This window comes from Microplitis demolitor, chromosome 4 (assembly GCF_026212275.2).
Source record: "Microplitis demolitor isolate Queensland-Clemson2020A chromosome 4, iyMicDemo2.1a, whole genome shotgun sequence".
NCBI lineage: Eukaryota > Metazoa > Arthropoda > Insecta > Hymenoptera > Braconidae > Microplitis > Microplitis demolitor.
Window position 1 is genome coordinate 23500407 of NC_068548.1, and position 18051 is coordinate 23518457.

At 34.0% G+C, this 18051-nt stretch overlaps 1 protein-coding gene across 2 annotated transcripts; it reads left to right on the forward strand.

The window, feature by feature from the left end:
- The first annotated feature begins 1058 nt into the window (after nucleotides 1-1058).
- LOC103576362 (glutamate decarboxylase) lies at nucleotides 1059-17065 on the forward strand. 2 transcript variants are annotated; one of them, XM_008556542.2, is made up of 11 exons: nucleotides 1059-1227; nucleotides 1730-1818; nucleotides 1931-2021; nucleotides 3643-3879; nucleotides 9207-9523; nucleotides 9598-9849; nucleotides 10521-10588; nucleotides 13749-13827; nucleotides 15329-15478; nucleotides 15551-15745; nucleotides 15830-17065. In XM_008556542.2, the coding sequence occupies exons 2-11, from the start codon at nucleotides 1762-1764 to the stop codon at nucleotides 16001-16003; spliced, it is 1620 nt and encodes a 539-aa protein (XP_008554764.1). In that variant the 5' UTR covers nucleotides 1059-1227; nucleotides 1730-1761; the 3' UTR covers nucleotides 16004-17065. The 2 variants fall into 2 exon arrangements, with proteins under 2 accessions (XP_008554764.1, XP_008554765.1); XM_008556543.2 differs by lacking the exon at nucleotides 1730-1818.
- The last annotated feature ends 986 nt before the right edge of the window (nucleotides 17066-18051 follow it).

Genomic DNA, 18051 nt, shown 5'->3' on the forward strand with positions numbered 1-18051 from the left:
TGAGAAACGAGCTGGGGTTTATTAATAACAATAAGTGAAGTAAGTAAATAAAAAAAGTTGATATCGAAGTACGTCACATGCAGACATTTGGTTGATTTATTTTTGTTTAGGCGGAACTGATAGAAAACCGATAATCGACTGTAAAAAATTGGAGAAAAAATAAATATCCAGTAAATAGGTGGAGTTTTTTTTTGTAAAAGAAATTTAATAATTCTGGGAAAAATTGACGTGAGAAAAATAGTCCAGATTTACGTAGATCGGATTTTTTTATGATCTAGAAAAAAAAGTAAACTTTCGAAGGGTAAAAATTCGAAAATTCAGGTTTTGAAAAAATTTCAGGACTCAGTAAAAGTAAAAATTTTAAAAATTTTAAATTTCAGATCTATGTAGATCTGAAAAAAAATAGATCTACACAGATCTTTAGAAAGATCTATTTTTTTCTGGTACCGAAAAAAAAATTGAGATCTATAATTTAAAAAAAAGATCTTAACGTTTATCTAAATCAGATCTGGTTGAAATGAAATTTTTTATTCTCGAAAAATGTAAATGTAAATGAAATAAAATCGTGAGAGAAATATTTAAGTCGAATAATATTATTTTGAAATGTAATAAAGCATGTAAATGTCAGGAAAGCAAAATAGTGATGATAATCGTGAGATTTGAAGCATTTGGTTAGCAAAATTCGTCGAGGGGCAACCACATTCTCAGTGGCATTGCAACTAAGATAAATATCAAAAGAAGAAACAGGGATTGAGGGTGAGGAGGAAGAGGAAGAGGAGGAAGAAATGAAGGAAAAGAATAAGATAAAGACGGAGAGGAAAACACTATTTTGATACAAACCCTTGGGTAAACTAATTCTGATTGGTCTGGGAGGAACACGCCCGTTGCTCGCCCACGTGGTTTCCCACCCCGAGAGTGCAAGCTAGTAGGCCACGCCCACGGGGTAAAACCACCCCCGCCGCTGGGACGGGAAACGGAAACTGGGTCAATGCGAGTGTATCCCGGCCGCCGAGTCAACCCGAGACTCGAGATCGCCGAGGCTTGAGTCGCTGCTCGCAGTCCCGTCGAAAACACCCCCAAAGCCCGTCCGTCGTCACCCACGCAATATTTGCCAAAGCTTGCTTACTGCTCACTTGGTACTTTTAACTTGCCATTTAATATTTAACAAACGTTGCTGCCGACACTTTTGATTGGACCGTCACCGCGACCGTTTCTAAATTACTTTTGGTAAGTCCTTCCAATTTATTAATATAGAAAATTATTACAATCGTTATTTAGTTTTTTTTAATAGAGTAGAAGTTGACTATTTATTTTAGTAGAAAAATCATCACATGGTCAGACAAACACAGACTAATATCGACTTGTACTACTTGGAGTAAACAAAATTATTGTCAAATTAATTAAATAATTACTGAAAATTTTTTTATGAAAATTCAAGTGCACAAAAATTTTAATTTTAATTTTTACTCCAAATTATTTAGTTCCATGGCAATAATTTTAAAAATAAATTTTATGTCATTTAATTTTCATAAATCATTTCCACTTTTTCATAAAATGACTAAATGCAGTGTATCGATAATGAGTATTTTAATTGGGCGATAATTAGTATTGAGGGAAAAAGTAAAATAAAAAAACAATGTCCATGTTTCTTTGACCGTGCGCTCTTGCTGGTGAATTTGAGGGCAACACCGAGAATAACTGAGCACATTGTTATTGTTGATTGTTGTAGGGACTCAAAGCGAGGGGCACTACGACAGAGACATGGACAATGTGCAAATGATCGGCACTAAAATCACTGCCCTCAAGGATTACTTATATGTAAGAACCATCATCATCATTTCCCCATCATTATCATCAAAAAAATATCAATTGATTTCCAAAAAAAAAAAAAATCTTAAAGTAAAACTTTTCTTTTTAATTTCCATTGCAGAATTTCGCCCGAACGCATTCACCGACGAGACTAATGGGTTCCGAAAACGCATACGCCCTCAGTAAGGAGACTGCTAATCTAAAGTACTCTGGTGAGTCATAAAAATTGAAGCCAAAAAATTTTAATTTGTGACTGGGCAGGTGCATAATTACTTTTTTTTTTATTTTCAATCTGTGAATCTTGAAGCCACAATATTGTCGTGATTTAACACTAGAGAAATGAATACCCGGGATGAGGACGAAGTTGTCATAGGGGTGCATAATAATAGAGGATTTTGGGTTAGCTCGAGGCACGTCGCGACCGAGTACCCGACGAGTGGCTCAGGACAGATTACACGCCGCAGGGGACTTTGTAACGCCAGTTGGAAGGGTTTTATTTTATGCTATACACAGAGCAGCTCTTGGTGTCCTGGGCCCTTGCTTCAGTTATTTGCTTTTTCACAAGTGTCAGCCCGCTGATAACGGCCCGCGCACCGTCGAAGCTCACCGTCGCTTACATTTACACTCTTTGCTATTCAAATCAACTTAAATCAATCACTGACTGCCGGAAAAATAAACATTTTCTTTTCAATTCATTTTACAAAAATGCCGACAGAAATTTTTCATTATTTTTTTTACAATAAAATCCTAGAGCAGATTTTTATTAGACTGAGCAGAGCTTGAGACGCATCTGGCATTTACAAGATGGGCTGATTTATTAAATTCACTGACGGATGTCCAGCTACTAGAGTATTTTTAATTAAACTCTTACATTTATTTTTTTTTTCTTTGTAATAAAAAAAATTTAATTTAAAAGAAATGTTGAGAGTTTATTTGACTATAAGAAGTTTATGGATGATAAAGATAATTTACTATTTGGATTCCCCGAGGATTGAATGACGCAAAAAAAAAAAAAAAAAACAAGAGCTGGAGCATCAGAAAATCCCTAGACAACGCGGTCGCTACGTGGTTGCTTATCCATGGGATCGCGGTAATGGAAAGGAAGTCGAGCTCGAAGGGTGCTGCCAGCTCACGAGGTACTTTATAGTTGGGCTGTGAAAAAGGGACAACTTAATCTACGGTGGATTTACCAGAATCTGGATCAAGACACAGCCGAGCTGGTTCTCAGATATTTTGTCTTCATCTTATCTTGCCACTCAATCATCTTTATTATTTCCATCTGGCATTACTACTTTTTTTTCTTCATATTATTTTATCTACCGTTTATCTAATCGACATTGACGGAGTGAGAGACCAGGAACGTCTTCAAGTTGATGGTGTCGCCCCACCAAACAAGTGAGAGTGTGTCAATTTAGGTCTATACTTTCAATTGTTTGATGAGGTGAAATCATTCTAATTAATTCTCTCTAATCTACTGGATTTTTTTTCCTACAAACTTCATCAACGAGCTAAGTATGTAAGAAAAAATCAATAATTAGCCTACGAATTAAATTTCCAAAAAAATCACATTAGAAATTAATAATTAATTTAATTAGTCATTATTTTAATTAGCTACCAAAATTATGAAAATTAAATAAATTTAATACAAAAATTCTAATTGATTAAAAAATCAGTGACGTGCCTAAAGAACGTGGTCCGAATCCAGGCGGCGGCATTTTTAAAATTTTTCCTTTTTTTTTTTTAAATTAAAATATATATAAAATATATGAAGGAAGAATTTTTATGTCAAATAGAGGAGAAGATTAAAAAAAAAAAATTGGGTTTAATTTGCAGACATAATTCCTATCAATGCTGAAGGCTATCCAGCAACGAAGGAATTTTTGACAAAAGTGGTAGACATTTTATTGGACTACGTTAAAACGCAAAATGACCGTAATTCAAAAGTCCTGGATTTCCATCACCCAGCTGACCTGATGCGGATTTTAGACCTCGAGATACCGGACAACGGGCTGACACTCCAGCAGCTTCTTATCGATTGCTCTACTACTCTCAAGTACCAGGTCAAAACTGGTGAGTTTCTGCCCTAAAAATTTAATTAGCATAATATTCTTGTAATTATTTTAAATAATGAGGTGATAATTATTATGGTTAAATTTCTTTTTTTTTTTTTTTGAAAAATTAATTGCTGATGTGGCGAAAATAATTTCTGTAAACTCAGATGTAGCGAGGGTGAGCCGACGATAAGCCGCATAATTTCATATTCAATTTAGCATACGCCCGCACAGAGTTTCACCGGAGATAAGGTACAGCAGCTCGAGATAACTGGACTAGTTTCCCGTCCCACTCGAGTCCCACCCCAGTCTCTTCAACCCCCTCGAGCTATATACACACGCGTTATGGGTGTGATAAATAGTCCATACGGGATTAGAGGAGTCAAATAAATAATAAAAGACACAAGCAAAAAATAAATATATGGATTCTTGTTACACATCCAGTTTCAGACACTTCATAATACTCCTGGGAGATAGATAACTATTCAATACTTAAAAAAAAAAATTATTTTAACCCTTGTCAGTCTCTTCGAATCCACAAGACCCCAAATTCAAAATTTATCAATCATTGAAATTTTTAACTTGAAATATCTCAATAGCTATTTATTTTATGGAAAATTTATATGATACATTTTTTATAGAAAATTTAACGCCCTACAAAAAAGGTTTCTTATAATTTTTTCAAAAACTCAATATTTACAGAGATATTTGCAAAAAACCAATCACACTTTTTTTTCGGGAACTTTGAAATTTCCATGAAAAATTTTTCACTTAATTTGTTAAAATAAATATACTTTTTGTAAGTTTAATTTTTTTTTAATCGACCCTGTATCTAAGTATATTCACTACCCAATAATTCGCCACGAAATATTTAAAGTTAACGTAATATTTTATTAGTTATCGTTTAATTAAGTTTGTAGTAGCGGTGTAGTGATTTTCGACGTATAAGTACGGCCGGAAGTCAACCACAAATCCCCCAACGGTGGGTAGCCGGTATATCGTCGATTCGATTACCAGCCTGAATGGATGCTAATGCACAATAGCGTCACACCGAGTCATGGGGCAAACATACTACTGAGTAAGAGTATAAGAGCACTCGATACTGTCTCATAAAAGTGAGGAGACAGCGAGATGACAACAATGCATATGTATATGTGGAATTGAATGATACGAAAAGACTACCCTCGCGAGTATACAGCAACAAAAACTCGTTATTAGATTATGTACCCCGAGAATTTCGGTACGGAACCCCCTTTGAGTTCTATTCAGAGCAGACGTATCGATCTTGAGATACAATCCCTGGTTATGTGTACGGGGTATTTTGTGTACAGGGAGAATCTTAAATTATTTCAACTACTTTTTTTTTTTTTTGATGTGCAAGGGTACTGTTTTGTGCGCTCACACGAACCCACGATGACCGAAGATTGCGGTAGGGACAATGAGACTATTGGGGGAGTGATAAAAAGATGATTGACAGTTTATCTTAACACAAAAATTTTTGGGGTAGATAGTGTTTAGTCAATTTTTTTTTTTTTTTGAAATTATTTTTTACGTTCTTTGATCCGTCGGTTGATGGATTTGTTTTTTTTTTTTTTTGGTAATTTTTTGAGTTTCCGATTTTGAAAATAATTTTCGGTCATACTCTCATAAGAAAATATTAAATTTTACTTTTGAAAAAAAAATTTTTGTAGGAATTTTTGAGCTGATATTTTTTAAAAAAAATTTGGACTAATAAAAAAGTTAATTAAAATTAAGAATAAAAATTAGTGGTGTGAATTACAAAATAAAAAAATAAAAAATGAAAAAACACTTTGGGACACTCGTGCAAGTAAAATGATAGGGGACAGCCAATTGAATGGGATCGGTGTAATTAAGAGCCATTTCTACACGATTTTGTAACCCCAGTAACCGAGAGAGCTGAAGAGCGAGAGGGTGAGTCGACGAAACAGCAAATAGGGGCTGTAGAATATGGGGTAGTTAAAGTTGCCGTACCGCCGTCTTTTTCTACTTTCTATTCTCTATTTTCTATCCTATTGAATTCTGCTCCGTTGTAAAATACTGCATAGCTCACGAATGGAACCGAGACGAATGAGATAGCCCGGAATTTAAATTGCCAGCCGAGTTTCGCGTCCACTTGTTTCTGGAATCCTTCGATATTTTGACGTGTCACGACTCCGATTATATACCACCGTCTCCGAGGACCCTCACTTTCGAATTCCAGAGCCAACTAATTTTTACTCAGTAGCGACCCGAAGAATTTCATGTATTTAGCTGCCTTTTTTTATTGTTCTACACCCCGAAGCAAAATGACAAGCAAAAATATTCACCAACATTTTTTTGCTTTCAGTCGAAAAAAAAATTCCTCATTTTTTTTTTACTCAAATACTTGACAAATTTTATGAAAATTATTTTTTTCTCCAGCGGCCCATTTTTCCCCAACCCTCCTGTCTACTCGAGAGCTCAAATCAAGAGCTCGATTAATTTTTATTTATCGCTCACACTAGAATGATCTAATCGCAGTAATTACGGTCTTTATAAACCGGAAATAAAACCATCAGAGCTCTTGGTGTAGAATAACTAAAAGGAAAGAATTCATTTATAAACCAATTGGCTTTTGAAATTTGTGTGAAATAAATTCCTCTTTACTTGATATGATTGATGACCAAGTATTAACATTAAGCCTGGGTTACACACTTCTCTTGATACTAAATCCAGAGTCCCCTAATTTATCACAACATGCGGGGTCTGCTTGCGACAGGTCTCCCCAAGTCCTACACTTTACTACTTGCCATTCTTTCTTATGCCCTCTCTTTTATTTTATTTACATTTCTATACTTTTAATTCCGCCTCAACTACTCACTAACTTATTTTCCCCAAAATTACTCTTTTATAAATTATAAATAATCACTCTTATTTACCAGCCTACAGACTTTAAACTCACCCAAGCAACAAAACCCGACATTAAACTGAGTCCAGTCGCTGAATTTTTCTCTCTTTTAAAAAAAAATCAAGTCCATGTTTTTCCATTAATTAATTTAAGAATTTTTATAAAATTTAAATAATAAATACATCAAAGGGGGGGGGGGGATTAATTGTAAAAAAATTCTGTAGAATGAAGTCGCGGGAAAATTTTGAATACAAAATTTGCGGAGACTCGCAAGTGATTTTTTTTAACTCCCGAACTCCGAGTGACGGATTGAAATAAAATCCGTCTTTACTCCCGATTTATCAGTGTAAATAAATTATGTAAAATATTTTAACGATTCGTCATGTGCAAGTGTTGGATTTGAGAGCCTCTGCAAACAATCTAGTCGGGCAGCGACGCGTATGACGCGCAAAATGCGGGCTCTTCGGATCATCGACCCTCAACCAACTAACCACCCTTCTCTTTGCATCTACCCCCTGTAAATATATATATACAGATGTCTCTCGTGTATCGAAAGACAGAATGAGAGGAAAACACGTAAAAGAAAAAATATAAGAAAAATTGCATGGAGACAGCATGATCTGAGGTAGATACAAGAACCCCTCGGATACATTCTTACAGACTGGGTCTAGTCCTCCACCGGACGCATGCCTCGACTCACAAACCACTGTAATTGCGGATATAACTGTACACGACAAACGACTTGGAGATACGTTCTTTTGAACGGACCATTTCCGACATTTATTGATATATTTGTTCTTTATTAAATTCTACGGCTTTCTTTTTATAAAAATATAAATTTTTATTATTTTTAAAGACGTTTTGAGACATTAAGGTTTATTACTTCTGATAGAAAATCAATTTGTACAAGATTTTAATAAAAATAAATATTCAAATTTAAAAAGAAAATTTTTTTTGATTGAATTGAAAAAAATAAAAAGTTATTAAAAGAAAAATAAGAAGGAGAGAATTGTAAATTTATATAAAATAATTGAGTAATTTTAAAAAATAATTCAAGTGTAAAAATACTTCAGATACAAAAGAAGGAATTCCACTCGAATCTCCAATGTTTGAATTCCAAATGAATAAATCGGGGACCTAATAATGACAAATGGAACCAAAAATGATATTTATTTCCCCAATTACGCCAAAACTGGGGAATTAACATTACTAATGTAGCAATAAATACGTGAGCCCGATTATATTGATCTGGAGCAATCTAAAGATGATCTAAAATCACGCGGTTCAGTGGGTGTGCCTGCTGCATGCTCCCGAACAAATCCCACATTCGGTCCGGCAATATCTAGGGGAAAATACACGAGGAACCCTAAAGACTACTAGCGTCACACGTCAATCAGCCCAGTAATTCCGGGAGATTAAAACGCTTTGTACTTATACGAACATTCACTCTCGTCTGGCTCCGTCCATCTGTGTTGCGATTTTCATTTAATGCCGCTCTCTACCCGATACCCAGCTGCTGGTTTCTCACTTTCAACATTTATTACACAAAAAATAAATTAATGCCTCTACTAATTCTCAACCTCATATCTAATACTCTACAACTTAATGCCATTTCAAGCGAAGTCCAAAAGTTTTCATTTCCCAAAATTTTGAATAGAATTTTTTACGCAACGCGAACGAGATCTCAGAGAAAAAATCCAAAATTAAAATTTTCGAACCCAATAAAAATGAACCCATGGACTTAAAAAATAAAATTTGCTATCAAAATTTATACAAATGACCAAAAAAAAAAAATTACTGAATTTTTAACTCAGAAAAGTAAAAATAAAAATTAAAAAATAAATCCATCAATTTTTAGTATAAAAAAAAGTGATATTTTAATGCCTAAGAAATATATATATACAAGGTATAGAAATATAGTGACATAAGCCTTCCGAGTGTTCGTATGACCTAAAAGAAGGGTGGGATCCATCAAACAAAAGCATTAGGTTTGATCCGAGCGCGATGTTCAGCCAACTGGATGACAACATACTCAGAGAGAAGCTTTAAGCTGCTGCTGTTACTGCTGCTGTTACTCCATCTTTTTCCTTCATGTTTCCCATCATCAGCAGTAGCAGCAGTAGCAAGTGCTGAAACTAAACTTTTAAAGCTCACCCGTACCCTACACTACTCATAGATATATAGAATATCTATATATATTTATGTGAGTACTATTCTCCACTCGACGTCACAAGTCACTTGCAAAGACGATGTCATGATGTAAATTATTCTCGCGCGTGCAAGTGATTAATTGTCATGTTAATTAATCTCCCATTCCGTGTCATGAATCTCAGTTTATGTGAAAGTGATTAATGGAACAATTTTTAGAATTGACGATTTAACTGTCACAGTATTTAAAATTAAAACTCTGTCTGCATGGACTGCAAATAAAAACAGTGAAAAAATTTTTTGCTAACTAGGCCACCCGCATTTTTTCAACCAATTGTCATGTGGCCTGGACGTGGTGTCGATGGCGGGCGAGTGGCTAACGGCGACAGCAAATACCAACATGTTTACCTACGAGATAGCCCCCGTGTTCATTCTGATGGAGCATGTGGTGTTGAAAAAAATGCGGGAACTCATCGGATGGAACACCGGGGATTCTATTTTAGCACCCGGTGGATCAATTAGTAATTTATACGCATTTCTGGCAGCTCGACACAAAATGTTTCCGCAGTACAAAGAACGCGGGTTGGCTGCCGTTGGTGGTCAGCTTGTCATGTTTACTTCTGACCAGGTATTTTCGATTAATTAGTTTTGTATCAATAACCGATGCGCAGTGCTAACAATTTTTTTATTTTTTGAACCAAGTGTCACTATTCAGTCAAATCGTGTGCATCAGTCTGTGGTCTGGGCACTGACAACTGTGTTATGGTACCAAGTGATGAACGTGGACGCATAATACCATCAAAGCTGGAAGAATTGATCCTGGAACGCAAAGCCCGAGGTCACATTCCATTCTTTGTCAACGCTACCGCCGGTACAACTGTAATCGGGGCATTTGATCCCATTTCACAAATTGCTGATATTTGTGAGAAATACAAACTCTGGCTTCATGTTGACGTAAGTCACCCATTTATTAATTTTTCCAACCAAACAATTTTATCCAAAGTGGCCTAAATTTGGCTGAAATTACGCCAAAATCGTAGAATTTTATTTGAAAAGGCCGAAAATGCATCGAAATTTTTTTTACCTAAACAAAATTATTTTCAAATCCACCCGAATTTCCATTTAAATTGTGCTTGAACCTATATAAAATTATGTAGAGAGCATTTTATTGCTACTAAAAAGCATCTAGAAGCTGAAAGCCCATTGGCAAAAATTCCTGATTGTAAAAAAATTTAGGGAACGTTCTAGACATCGACTCTCTAGATAGTTGGCTATCAAATTTTTACAGCAGCTGATAATTTTTATTCATGGAGGCGTAGCTTCTAAATAGTCTATAAAATAAAAAAAACGCACGAGGAACTATACCATCACTGAATAGTGATTTAAAATTATTCAAATACCTCAGGTTTACGTGAAGTAAATCCGCTGAAGAGATTTACGGCGCAAATGCCAAGTGCCTAAGCAGTCTTATCTTAAATAATAAATGTGGGAGCTTCCAAATAGCTTTAACTGCTGTATCACGACAAACTGCCGGAAAATTTCGAGAAAACCCGAGTATCGACTCCAATTAAAATGAATTAGCCCTCAATTAGACGAGACAATAAAAGTAAAAACTTTTTTTTAAGGCTGCCTGGGGAGGCGGACTGTTGCTGTCACGAAAATACCGTCATCCCCGACTGACTGGAATCGAGCGGTAAGTCGATAAATTTCAAAAATTAACTAATTTATTTTTTTTATAACCCACGAGTATGAGTACTGAGAAAATTCGGGCATTCAATATCGATAGAAGCTGCGATTTGACACAAGGATTTGCCGTAAAAGCTCTTGCATGCGAGCACACATGAGCCAAAAATAACGACTCCAGATGATGCACGAGCTCGGGATTCTCCACCGGGACTTGGGAAATAGACTATCGACTCTGGACTCTGAACTATAGACACAGACTCTAGACTATAGACTGGGGATCCCACACTACCAGGGAGAGTTAATCCTCAAGTTTTATAGTTTATTGGGGCTTAGTTTGATGGAGTCCTTCAGAAAAAACACACACACACACACACACACACACACACACTGTTCCCTAGTCGAAGCAGCAGCTTTTACTGGGCTTATCGCCACCGAAATCGATAAATTGACGCGTTTTAGTACTTAAATGTATTTTCGTATAAAAATTACTTAGCATTACTATTCACTTTCAACATAATCCTTAATACAATCACTTTGAACCATAAACACAATATTTTTTAAAGTCTAAGTCTAAATTATAAAGTTGGGATGTTACTTTTTTTAAGAATAGAATTAGGGGATTTTGCGAAAATGTTTTGCTAAAGTAATTGGAGGAAGTGAAAGAAAATGAGTATTGTAATTTTTATGTAGGAGTACAGAGTACAGAGTAGTGTAAAGAGTAAAATAAAAATGAGTGACTGTTGGCAGACGAGTGCCGACACTGGCAACCCTTGAGCACATAGCACGGGGGTCACATTTACTATCTTATGGCACTACAACATGTTTAATGTACATTGTGCATTGTGGAGCTTGATGTAGGGTGCAAAATGTAGATGTTTAGAGACACGGGGGTGGTTTGTCTCGTCTGCTTCCCGGGGACTGCGGAGATTAATCCACGATTTGCATCCAAGCGCATCTGTTCACTGGCCTTACATGGAATTCTACATACACAGACACTTGGGTAAAGAAAAGTGTATGATTACTCCCACGAGAACTATTTCTAATAGACTATGCTGAGATTTTTTTTTTTTATTGAGAATTGTTTAAATCATAATTTAAAATTTAATTCAAACTATTTTAATACAAGGCGTAAAAACTGATCGTGTGTAGTTATTCGAAAGTAGTCAAAATTTTTCTCATTAATCGTTTTTGTAAAAAAAAAAATTTCAACTCGAATTGTAAATAAATAAAAAACTTTATAAATTCATAATAAAATATCGACGAGTCTTGTCCATAAAAAAGTCTAAACTTTCTGTGAATTTTGATTAAAATGGGAAACCGAGGAAACAGCGCGATAAGAATGAGTGAAAAAATGTAAAATGAGAGACAGCAGGGGAGTCGGATAAAGATAAAGTTGAAATATCCGCGGGCAGGAGCAACAGCTGGATCGGTTCCCCGAAGCGCATTTGCAGAACAGGAATCTCCTCTTATTGACGCTCTGGCCGTCCTGTGGAGCCGGTGAAGTACCGAGTAGTGAGTAGTGAGCTTGAAATAAAGCCCTGGTCCCCGACAACGCTGGATTAAACTCCGACAAAGGACACGTCAAGCTCTCCTTCCTACTTCCTTCTTCCTCCTCTCTTTCTCCCACAGATATATTTACAGACATCACACATACACACACAAACAGCTTTTATGCTCGTATTTTTCATTACGTTTTTTATTTTACGATCATACTCTGTACTCTGCATACTCACGATAAAGTCGAGCGATGATTATTACACGAGACGCCAGTTAAAAGCGCAAAGAAAATTTTTATATAAATCTAAAAGTTCAAGGTTCGCTTTCTTTTATTATCATTTATTTTATCCTTCCTCTTACTGCACCAATTGTCCTCAAAATAATAGAGCTCATTCTCTATTATCTTCATTCCTCCGTACTACTCTGTGTACTTTTCTTTACAAACTCTTTTATTGTCTAAGAAAACCATGTCACAAATAAAAACTTTTCAAAAAACAAACATTAATCATTTTTTTTTTTTTTTTACAATAATTTTTATATTCTCTATTATTATTCAAAAAAAAAATTTATCCATATTCGATCAAAGTAGAACCGAGTCAAAACCACCCCTTCAAGTTTTTTCTACTTTTCAAAATTTTTTTACTTTTTCGATTATTGAGAAAATTGAATAAAAAAAAATGTCGAATAATTTATCTATTCTGCGACAAAAAATTACGAATTCTCTCTAATCTAAAAATTTTCTAATTTCACACTAGAAAATTAATTTTAATAATTTATTTCAAGTTTTTTTTATTAGCGAAGTCTGGGAAAATTTTGACACGGTTGCAGCTTTTTCTTAATCCCCCAAATTTTTTTTACAAAACTTTCCAAACAATAAAATCTACTTTTTTTCAATTTCTATAAATTTTATTTTCCTAACCATGACTTGAAAAAAAATTTTAAATTATTTACGGACATTTATTGTTACGATAATATTTGATATGATGAATGATGATAAATATAATTGATTTATGGCAAGTGACAAGGATGTCCAATCGCTGGCCCTTTAACGCCGTTCACTGGCAGATATAACATGAGTAGCTATAATATAGCAGAGCAGAGTACACACAACTGCACGAGACTTCAAGTGGCTCGTTCAACTTTTACGTCATTTCCAGTCACATACCATTAGTTACTCTTCGGCATCCTCATTTAAAAAACCCAACTATTAATGTCACACACACTCCATGCTCATCCCATTATCCTCTAATCCCGAACCTGGCCCATTTTCGTCTGATTAAAATTTAGCCATTTTAATAATTGAAATAAATCATAGTTACTTTTAATAACTATCCCTCGAAATCACGTGCGCCATAAATCGGAGCCTTAAGCGAAAAATTTTAAATGCTCGAATAAATTTAAACGTCATTTAATACAACAGCCGAGCGGGAGAAATGATTAATGTTATACGTAGAGCTGAATCTGACGCATTTAGTTGTTCTTACCCTCGACCTCGGCCTATTACCTCATGCAGCAGTGGCATTCAGAATCGAATATAGGTGTCAACCCCAAAGGCCGCACTGCTAATATATATCACCCACACCCATACGGATGCTAATTACCTATCGCTAATTGATTCAATAATTCAATAATGCCCATAATCAAATCATTAATTTTTTCTATTATTACAGGGCTGACTCTGTAACCTGGAATCCTCACAAATTGATGGGTGCTCTACTACAATGCTCATCAATCCACTTCAAAGAAGACGTAAGTTCAGAATTATTTAAAACCGTTATCAAGATTTTTTTAATTTCTGAAGCTAATGATTTTTTATTTTATAAAAATAAAAAACCCTGACCAGGAATCGAACCGCTGACCTTTCGCTAAGTGGGCGAGTAATTAATAGACTACCACAGCAAATTTTGATGTATGAAAACTAAATGATGTTTATAAATAATAAATATTATTTAAATATCTTGATAAATCTATTTTGTGGCAAGGGGTTGATGACGTAAACACGATGGACTTCAAGTATCGCGAAGGAAGGTCGTAAACTACACAGGGTACGGGACACTACAGTGGAATTTAATTAAACTAAGAGATAACATATGTTACCGAGAATACTGACTGACTGGAGCTATGGATGCTTTAGAGGGTTACATTCGACCCTATGCTATGGCACGTCGTAGTTATTGCTAACTCACCCCCAGCAGACTCGCACACACACACACTCACACCTACGCGCCTCGAAGATATTAAAATTCCACTCGCCGGCTGTTACACAAACCCCAAAAAATATTTTTTTCTTTCACAAGAAATTACGGGGGCGAGTCGTTTATTGCGATACGCAATTTTTTACACTACACTATTTTTCGCATCATTGTCATGAAAAAAAGGCAAGTCATCAATAACAAGAGAAATAACAATAATAAATATCTGGTGTATATATATATATATATATATATATATATATATATATATATATATATATATATATATATATATATATATATATATACGTAAAATATTAACAATTAATTCAGCAAATAATTTATTGATTAATAGATTGCGAGTGTAGGTATTCCAAAATGGCGGAAATTCGATAAACAAAACGCGCCATTATGAATACTGATAATAATAATAAACTTGTATAAATATATATACAGTGAAAGTAGTTAGTGAGGAGGACCCTCCGTGGGTGTGCATGTATTTATGCATATATATATAGATATTTATCTTTGGTTCTATTTCCGGTGCGCATGTGTCAAAGTTGGGATAACTAAACACGAGGACGTGCGATATCGACCGGAACTCAGACAACATTTCCGCGATGCGCAAGCGAATCGCAGAACTTCACTTTAGCCTATTATATATCACTTTGACACACGGCCCACCCTTTTAGCTATTCAATCATGTCCGGATCCATATATAACACCTATCTATTTCAGACTGGACTATCAACGGATGATACCGAGCTCTATCACCGTCATCATTTTTTATTCTTCCATCTATCTTGTATTTTAGACACCTTGGTTTCAATCTAGCCGCTCAAATAGACTAGCTTCGGTCAATTTTACCCCTCCTTCACAAAATATTAGCAGATAAATTTTAAACTTAGATCAAACATATCCTTATTCGCGGTTTTGTGACTGTTCTGTATCTCGAAATCAATGCAGTGAAAAATTATAGGTTTTAATAAAATTTACGTACTTTTTACACAACTTTGCTGTTAATTTACTAAATGATGACAATAATTATCTCATTAAAGGGTCTTTTGATCAGCTGTAACCAAATGTCTGCTGAATATTTATTCATGACAGACAAACTCTATGATGTTAGATACGACACTGGTGACAAAGTAATTCAATGCGGTCGTCACAATGACATTTTTAAATTGTGGTTGCAATGGCGTGCCAAGGTACCTTCAGTTTTAAATCCCAACCCAAGAAACGACAAACCGAAATTTTTATAAAAACAAATAATATTGTAGGGTACCGAGGGCTTCGAAAAACTTATCGACAGACTGATGGAACTGAGTGAATATATGGTCAAGCGCATTAAACAAATGTCTGATAAATTCTACCTAATCCTAGAACCAGAACTGGTCAATGTCTGTTTCTGGTACTTGCCAACACGGGTACGAAACATGCCACACAGTCCCGAAAGGGAAAAAATTCTCGGCGAGGTTTGGATTTATTTTTTCAGTCTCCGATCACTTCAAGTGACAGCCGAAAAAAATTTAACTGGGTGATTTATTATTTTTCTGTAGATCTGTCCCATTCTAAAGAACAGAATGATGGAATCTGGTACATTGATGGTTGGCTACCAGCCAGACGACCGCAGACCAAATTTCTTCCGTAACATAATTTCGAGTGCTGCAGTAACGGAAGCTGACATCGATTTCCTACTCGCCGAAATGGATCGACTTGGCCACGATCTCTAAGCTGTCACCTCAGAACTTATTATTTTATTATTACTATCATTTAAAATCACATATAATTTTAAATTACAATCTGACTATTGATACCACGAGGCAACCATGAATATTGAATCAAGACATATGAATCTCTCGTAAGGTGTCCAAGTGTACCGACGGTCTTATAAACTTAAACTGCTTCGCCAAAGACTATCAATGCACTTGCCACTTTACCAAATTTAGTAACTATTTAAAAAAAATTGTTAAATTATAACCAAATCATATAAAAAATATTTAATTTATCGATAAACGTTGGTCTTAATTGAAAGTGGACATGACTAGATTTTTAAGCAACTCAGCATATCCAAATATAAGTAAATAAATAAAATATATATTAAAGAATATGGAGATTAATGCAAAGTATTTAACTATTTAATTATAAATCACGACGGAATTGTTTATGAATTGAAATAATGCAAGGAATTGTACGCGAGCTGGCTCGGAAAATAAATATTTTATGTCAAATATCAAGATAAATATTTTAAAGATAAAGGGGATGTGTAAAAAATGTATTAGATGGGACTGTAAGAATCGTGGCTTTTATTACTCTTCGTTTAATTTTTTTTTCTTTTCTTTTTTTAGAAATAACGCAAATAGCTTGAAGCCATATTTTATTTTTGAAATTAATATTATTAATTAATTGCCCCAGCAGATCCGAATTACGGTAAATTGCCGTATTTTACCGCAAAATTCCATAATTTATTGCAAATTTGCCCTAAAATACCGTATTTTGCGGTGATTGTTCTACATATTGTGAATTACGAGATTTTACGTTAATATACTGCAGTATTACCGCAAATTTTACGTTGAGTTACCGAAGTTTTACGGGAAATTTGCTGTGAATGCGGTAATTTATGGTAATTCTTGTAAATGCGGTAATTTACGGTTAATTGCAGGATTTTATGGTAAGTTGCAGTAATTTGTCGTAATTCTGATCTGCTAGGCTGAAATATTAAAAGAAAAAAAAATTAATTAACTAACGAAAAATATATTTAGCATGAAAATTATAAAATTAAAAAAAAACATATACAAAACCATGAAAGTACATGCTTTTTAACTTAAAATCAATTATTTTATTTAATTAATAATAATTAGCAAAAAAAAACAGTCAATATTTTAATAAACACTAAATTAATTTATGTTTTTTTTTCTTTTTCGTAAATTTTGAAAAAAAGATTCAAAAATTTTAAATTCAAAAATATATAGGTTTTACTCGTCATTATTTAATGACCATCAGCAAATAATGACTAAGTTGAATAAAATTTATTTATAGATGTAATGAAGAAAAAAAAAATATATATATATATATATTATATAAATTATAAATACAAATGAATATGTATTTATGTATTATACATTTGCGTATAAGCAGTATATACCCTTTAGAAAAAAATAAATAAATAATTAAAAAAAAACGCGCATGTGTAGAAGGGCAATAAAAATATCGGCGTCAATTCAGATCTGATAGATAATTAAAATAAATATGAGAATAAAAAAAACTATGCAGTATTTACAGTTGAGAAAATGTACGTCCAGTGTAGAAAATGCAACGCATTATTTAAATAATAAAAAAATATATATATTTAAAAATATAATTTATTAAAATGAACGTGGTGTATTTTTAGATTGACAATTAATAAAATTAACTGACAAAGGTATAACAATAATGACAAACAAAATAATATCTCCCGTTGAATTGTGAAAACTATTTTATTGACTAATGATCGATTCATTAGTCAGATGCGTTACTATTTTTCCCAAACTAGTTTATGTCTATCAACTTAAAATAAATCTGTATAAAGTTATTGTTATTGAAAATATATTTTAAAAATGTTTATATTATTATTTATAATTAAAGATTATTATTATATTATTTAAGAGTATTCTTAGACAATGTCTCCTATTTTTCAAAAATATTTAATGATCAATGTTGTGACAATTGGAAGTCATGAATATTTTAAAAAAATAGAGGACAGTGTCTGAGGTTGCCCTTAATTGAAATTTCATCTTGTATA

Excerpts from the sequence above, each read along its gene's own strand:
- LOC103576362 (XM_008556542.2), top strand. The coding sequence starts at position 1,762 with ATGGACAATGTGCAAATGATCGGCACTAAAATCACTGCCCTCAAGGAT. Across the intron at positions 1,819-1,930 it reads CCCTCAAGGATTACTTATAT|AATTTCGCCCGAACGCATTC; the intron begins GTAAGAACCATC and ends TTTCCATTGCAG. Across the intron at positions 2,022-3,642 it reads TGCTAATCTAAAGTACTCTG|ACATAATTCCTATCAATGCT; the intron begins GTGAGTCATAAA and ends TTTAATTTGCAG.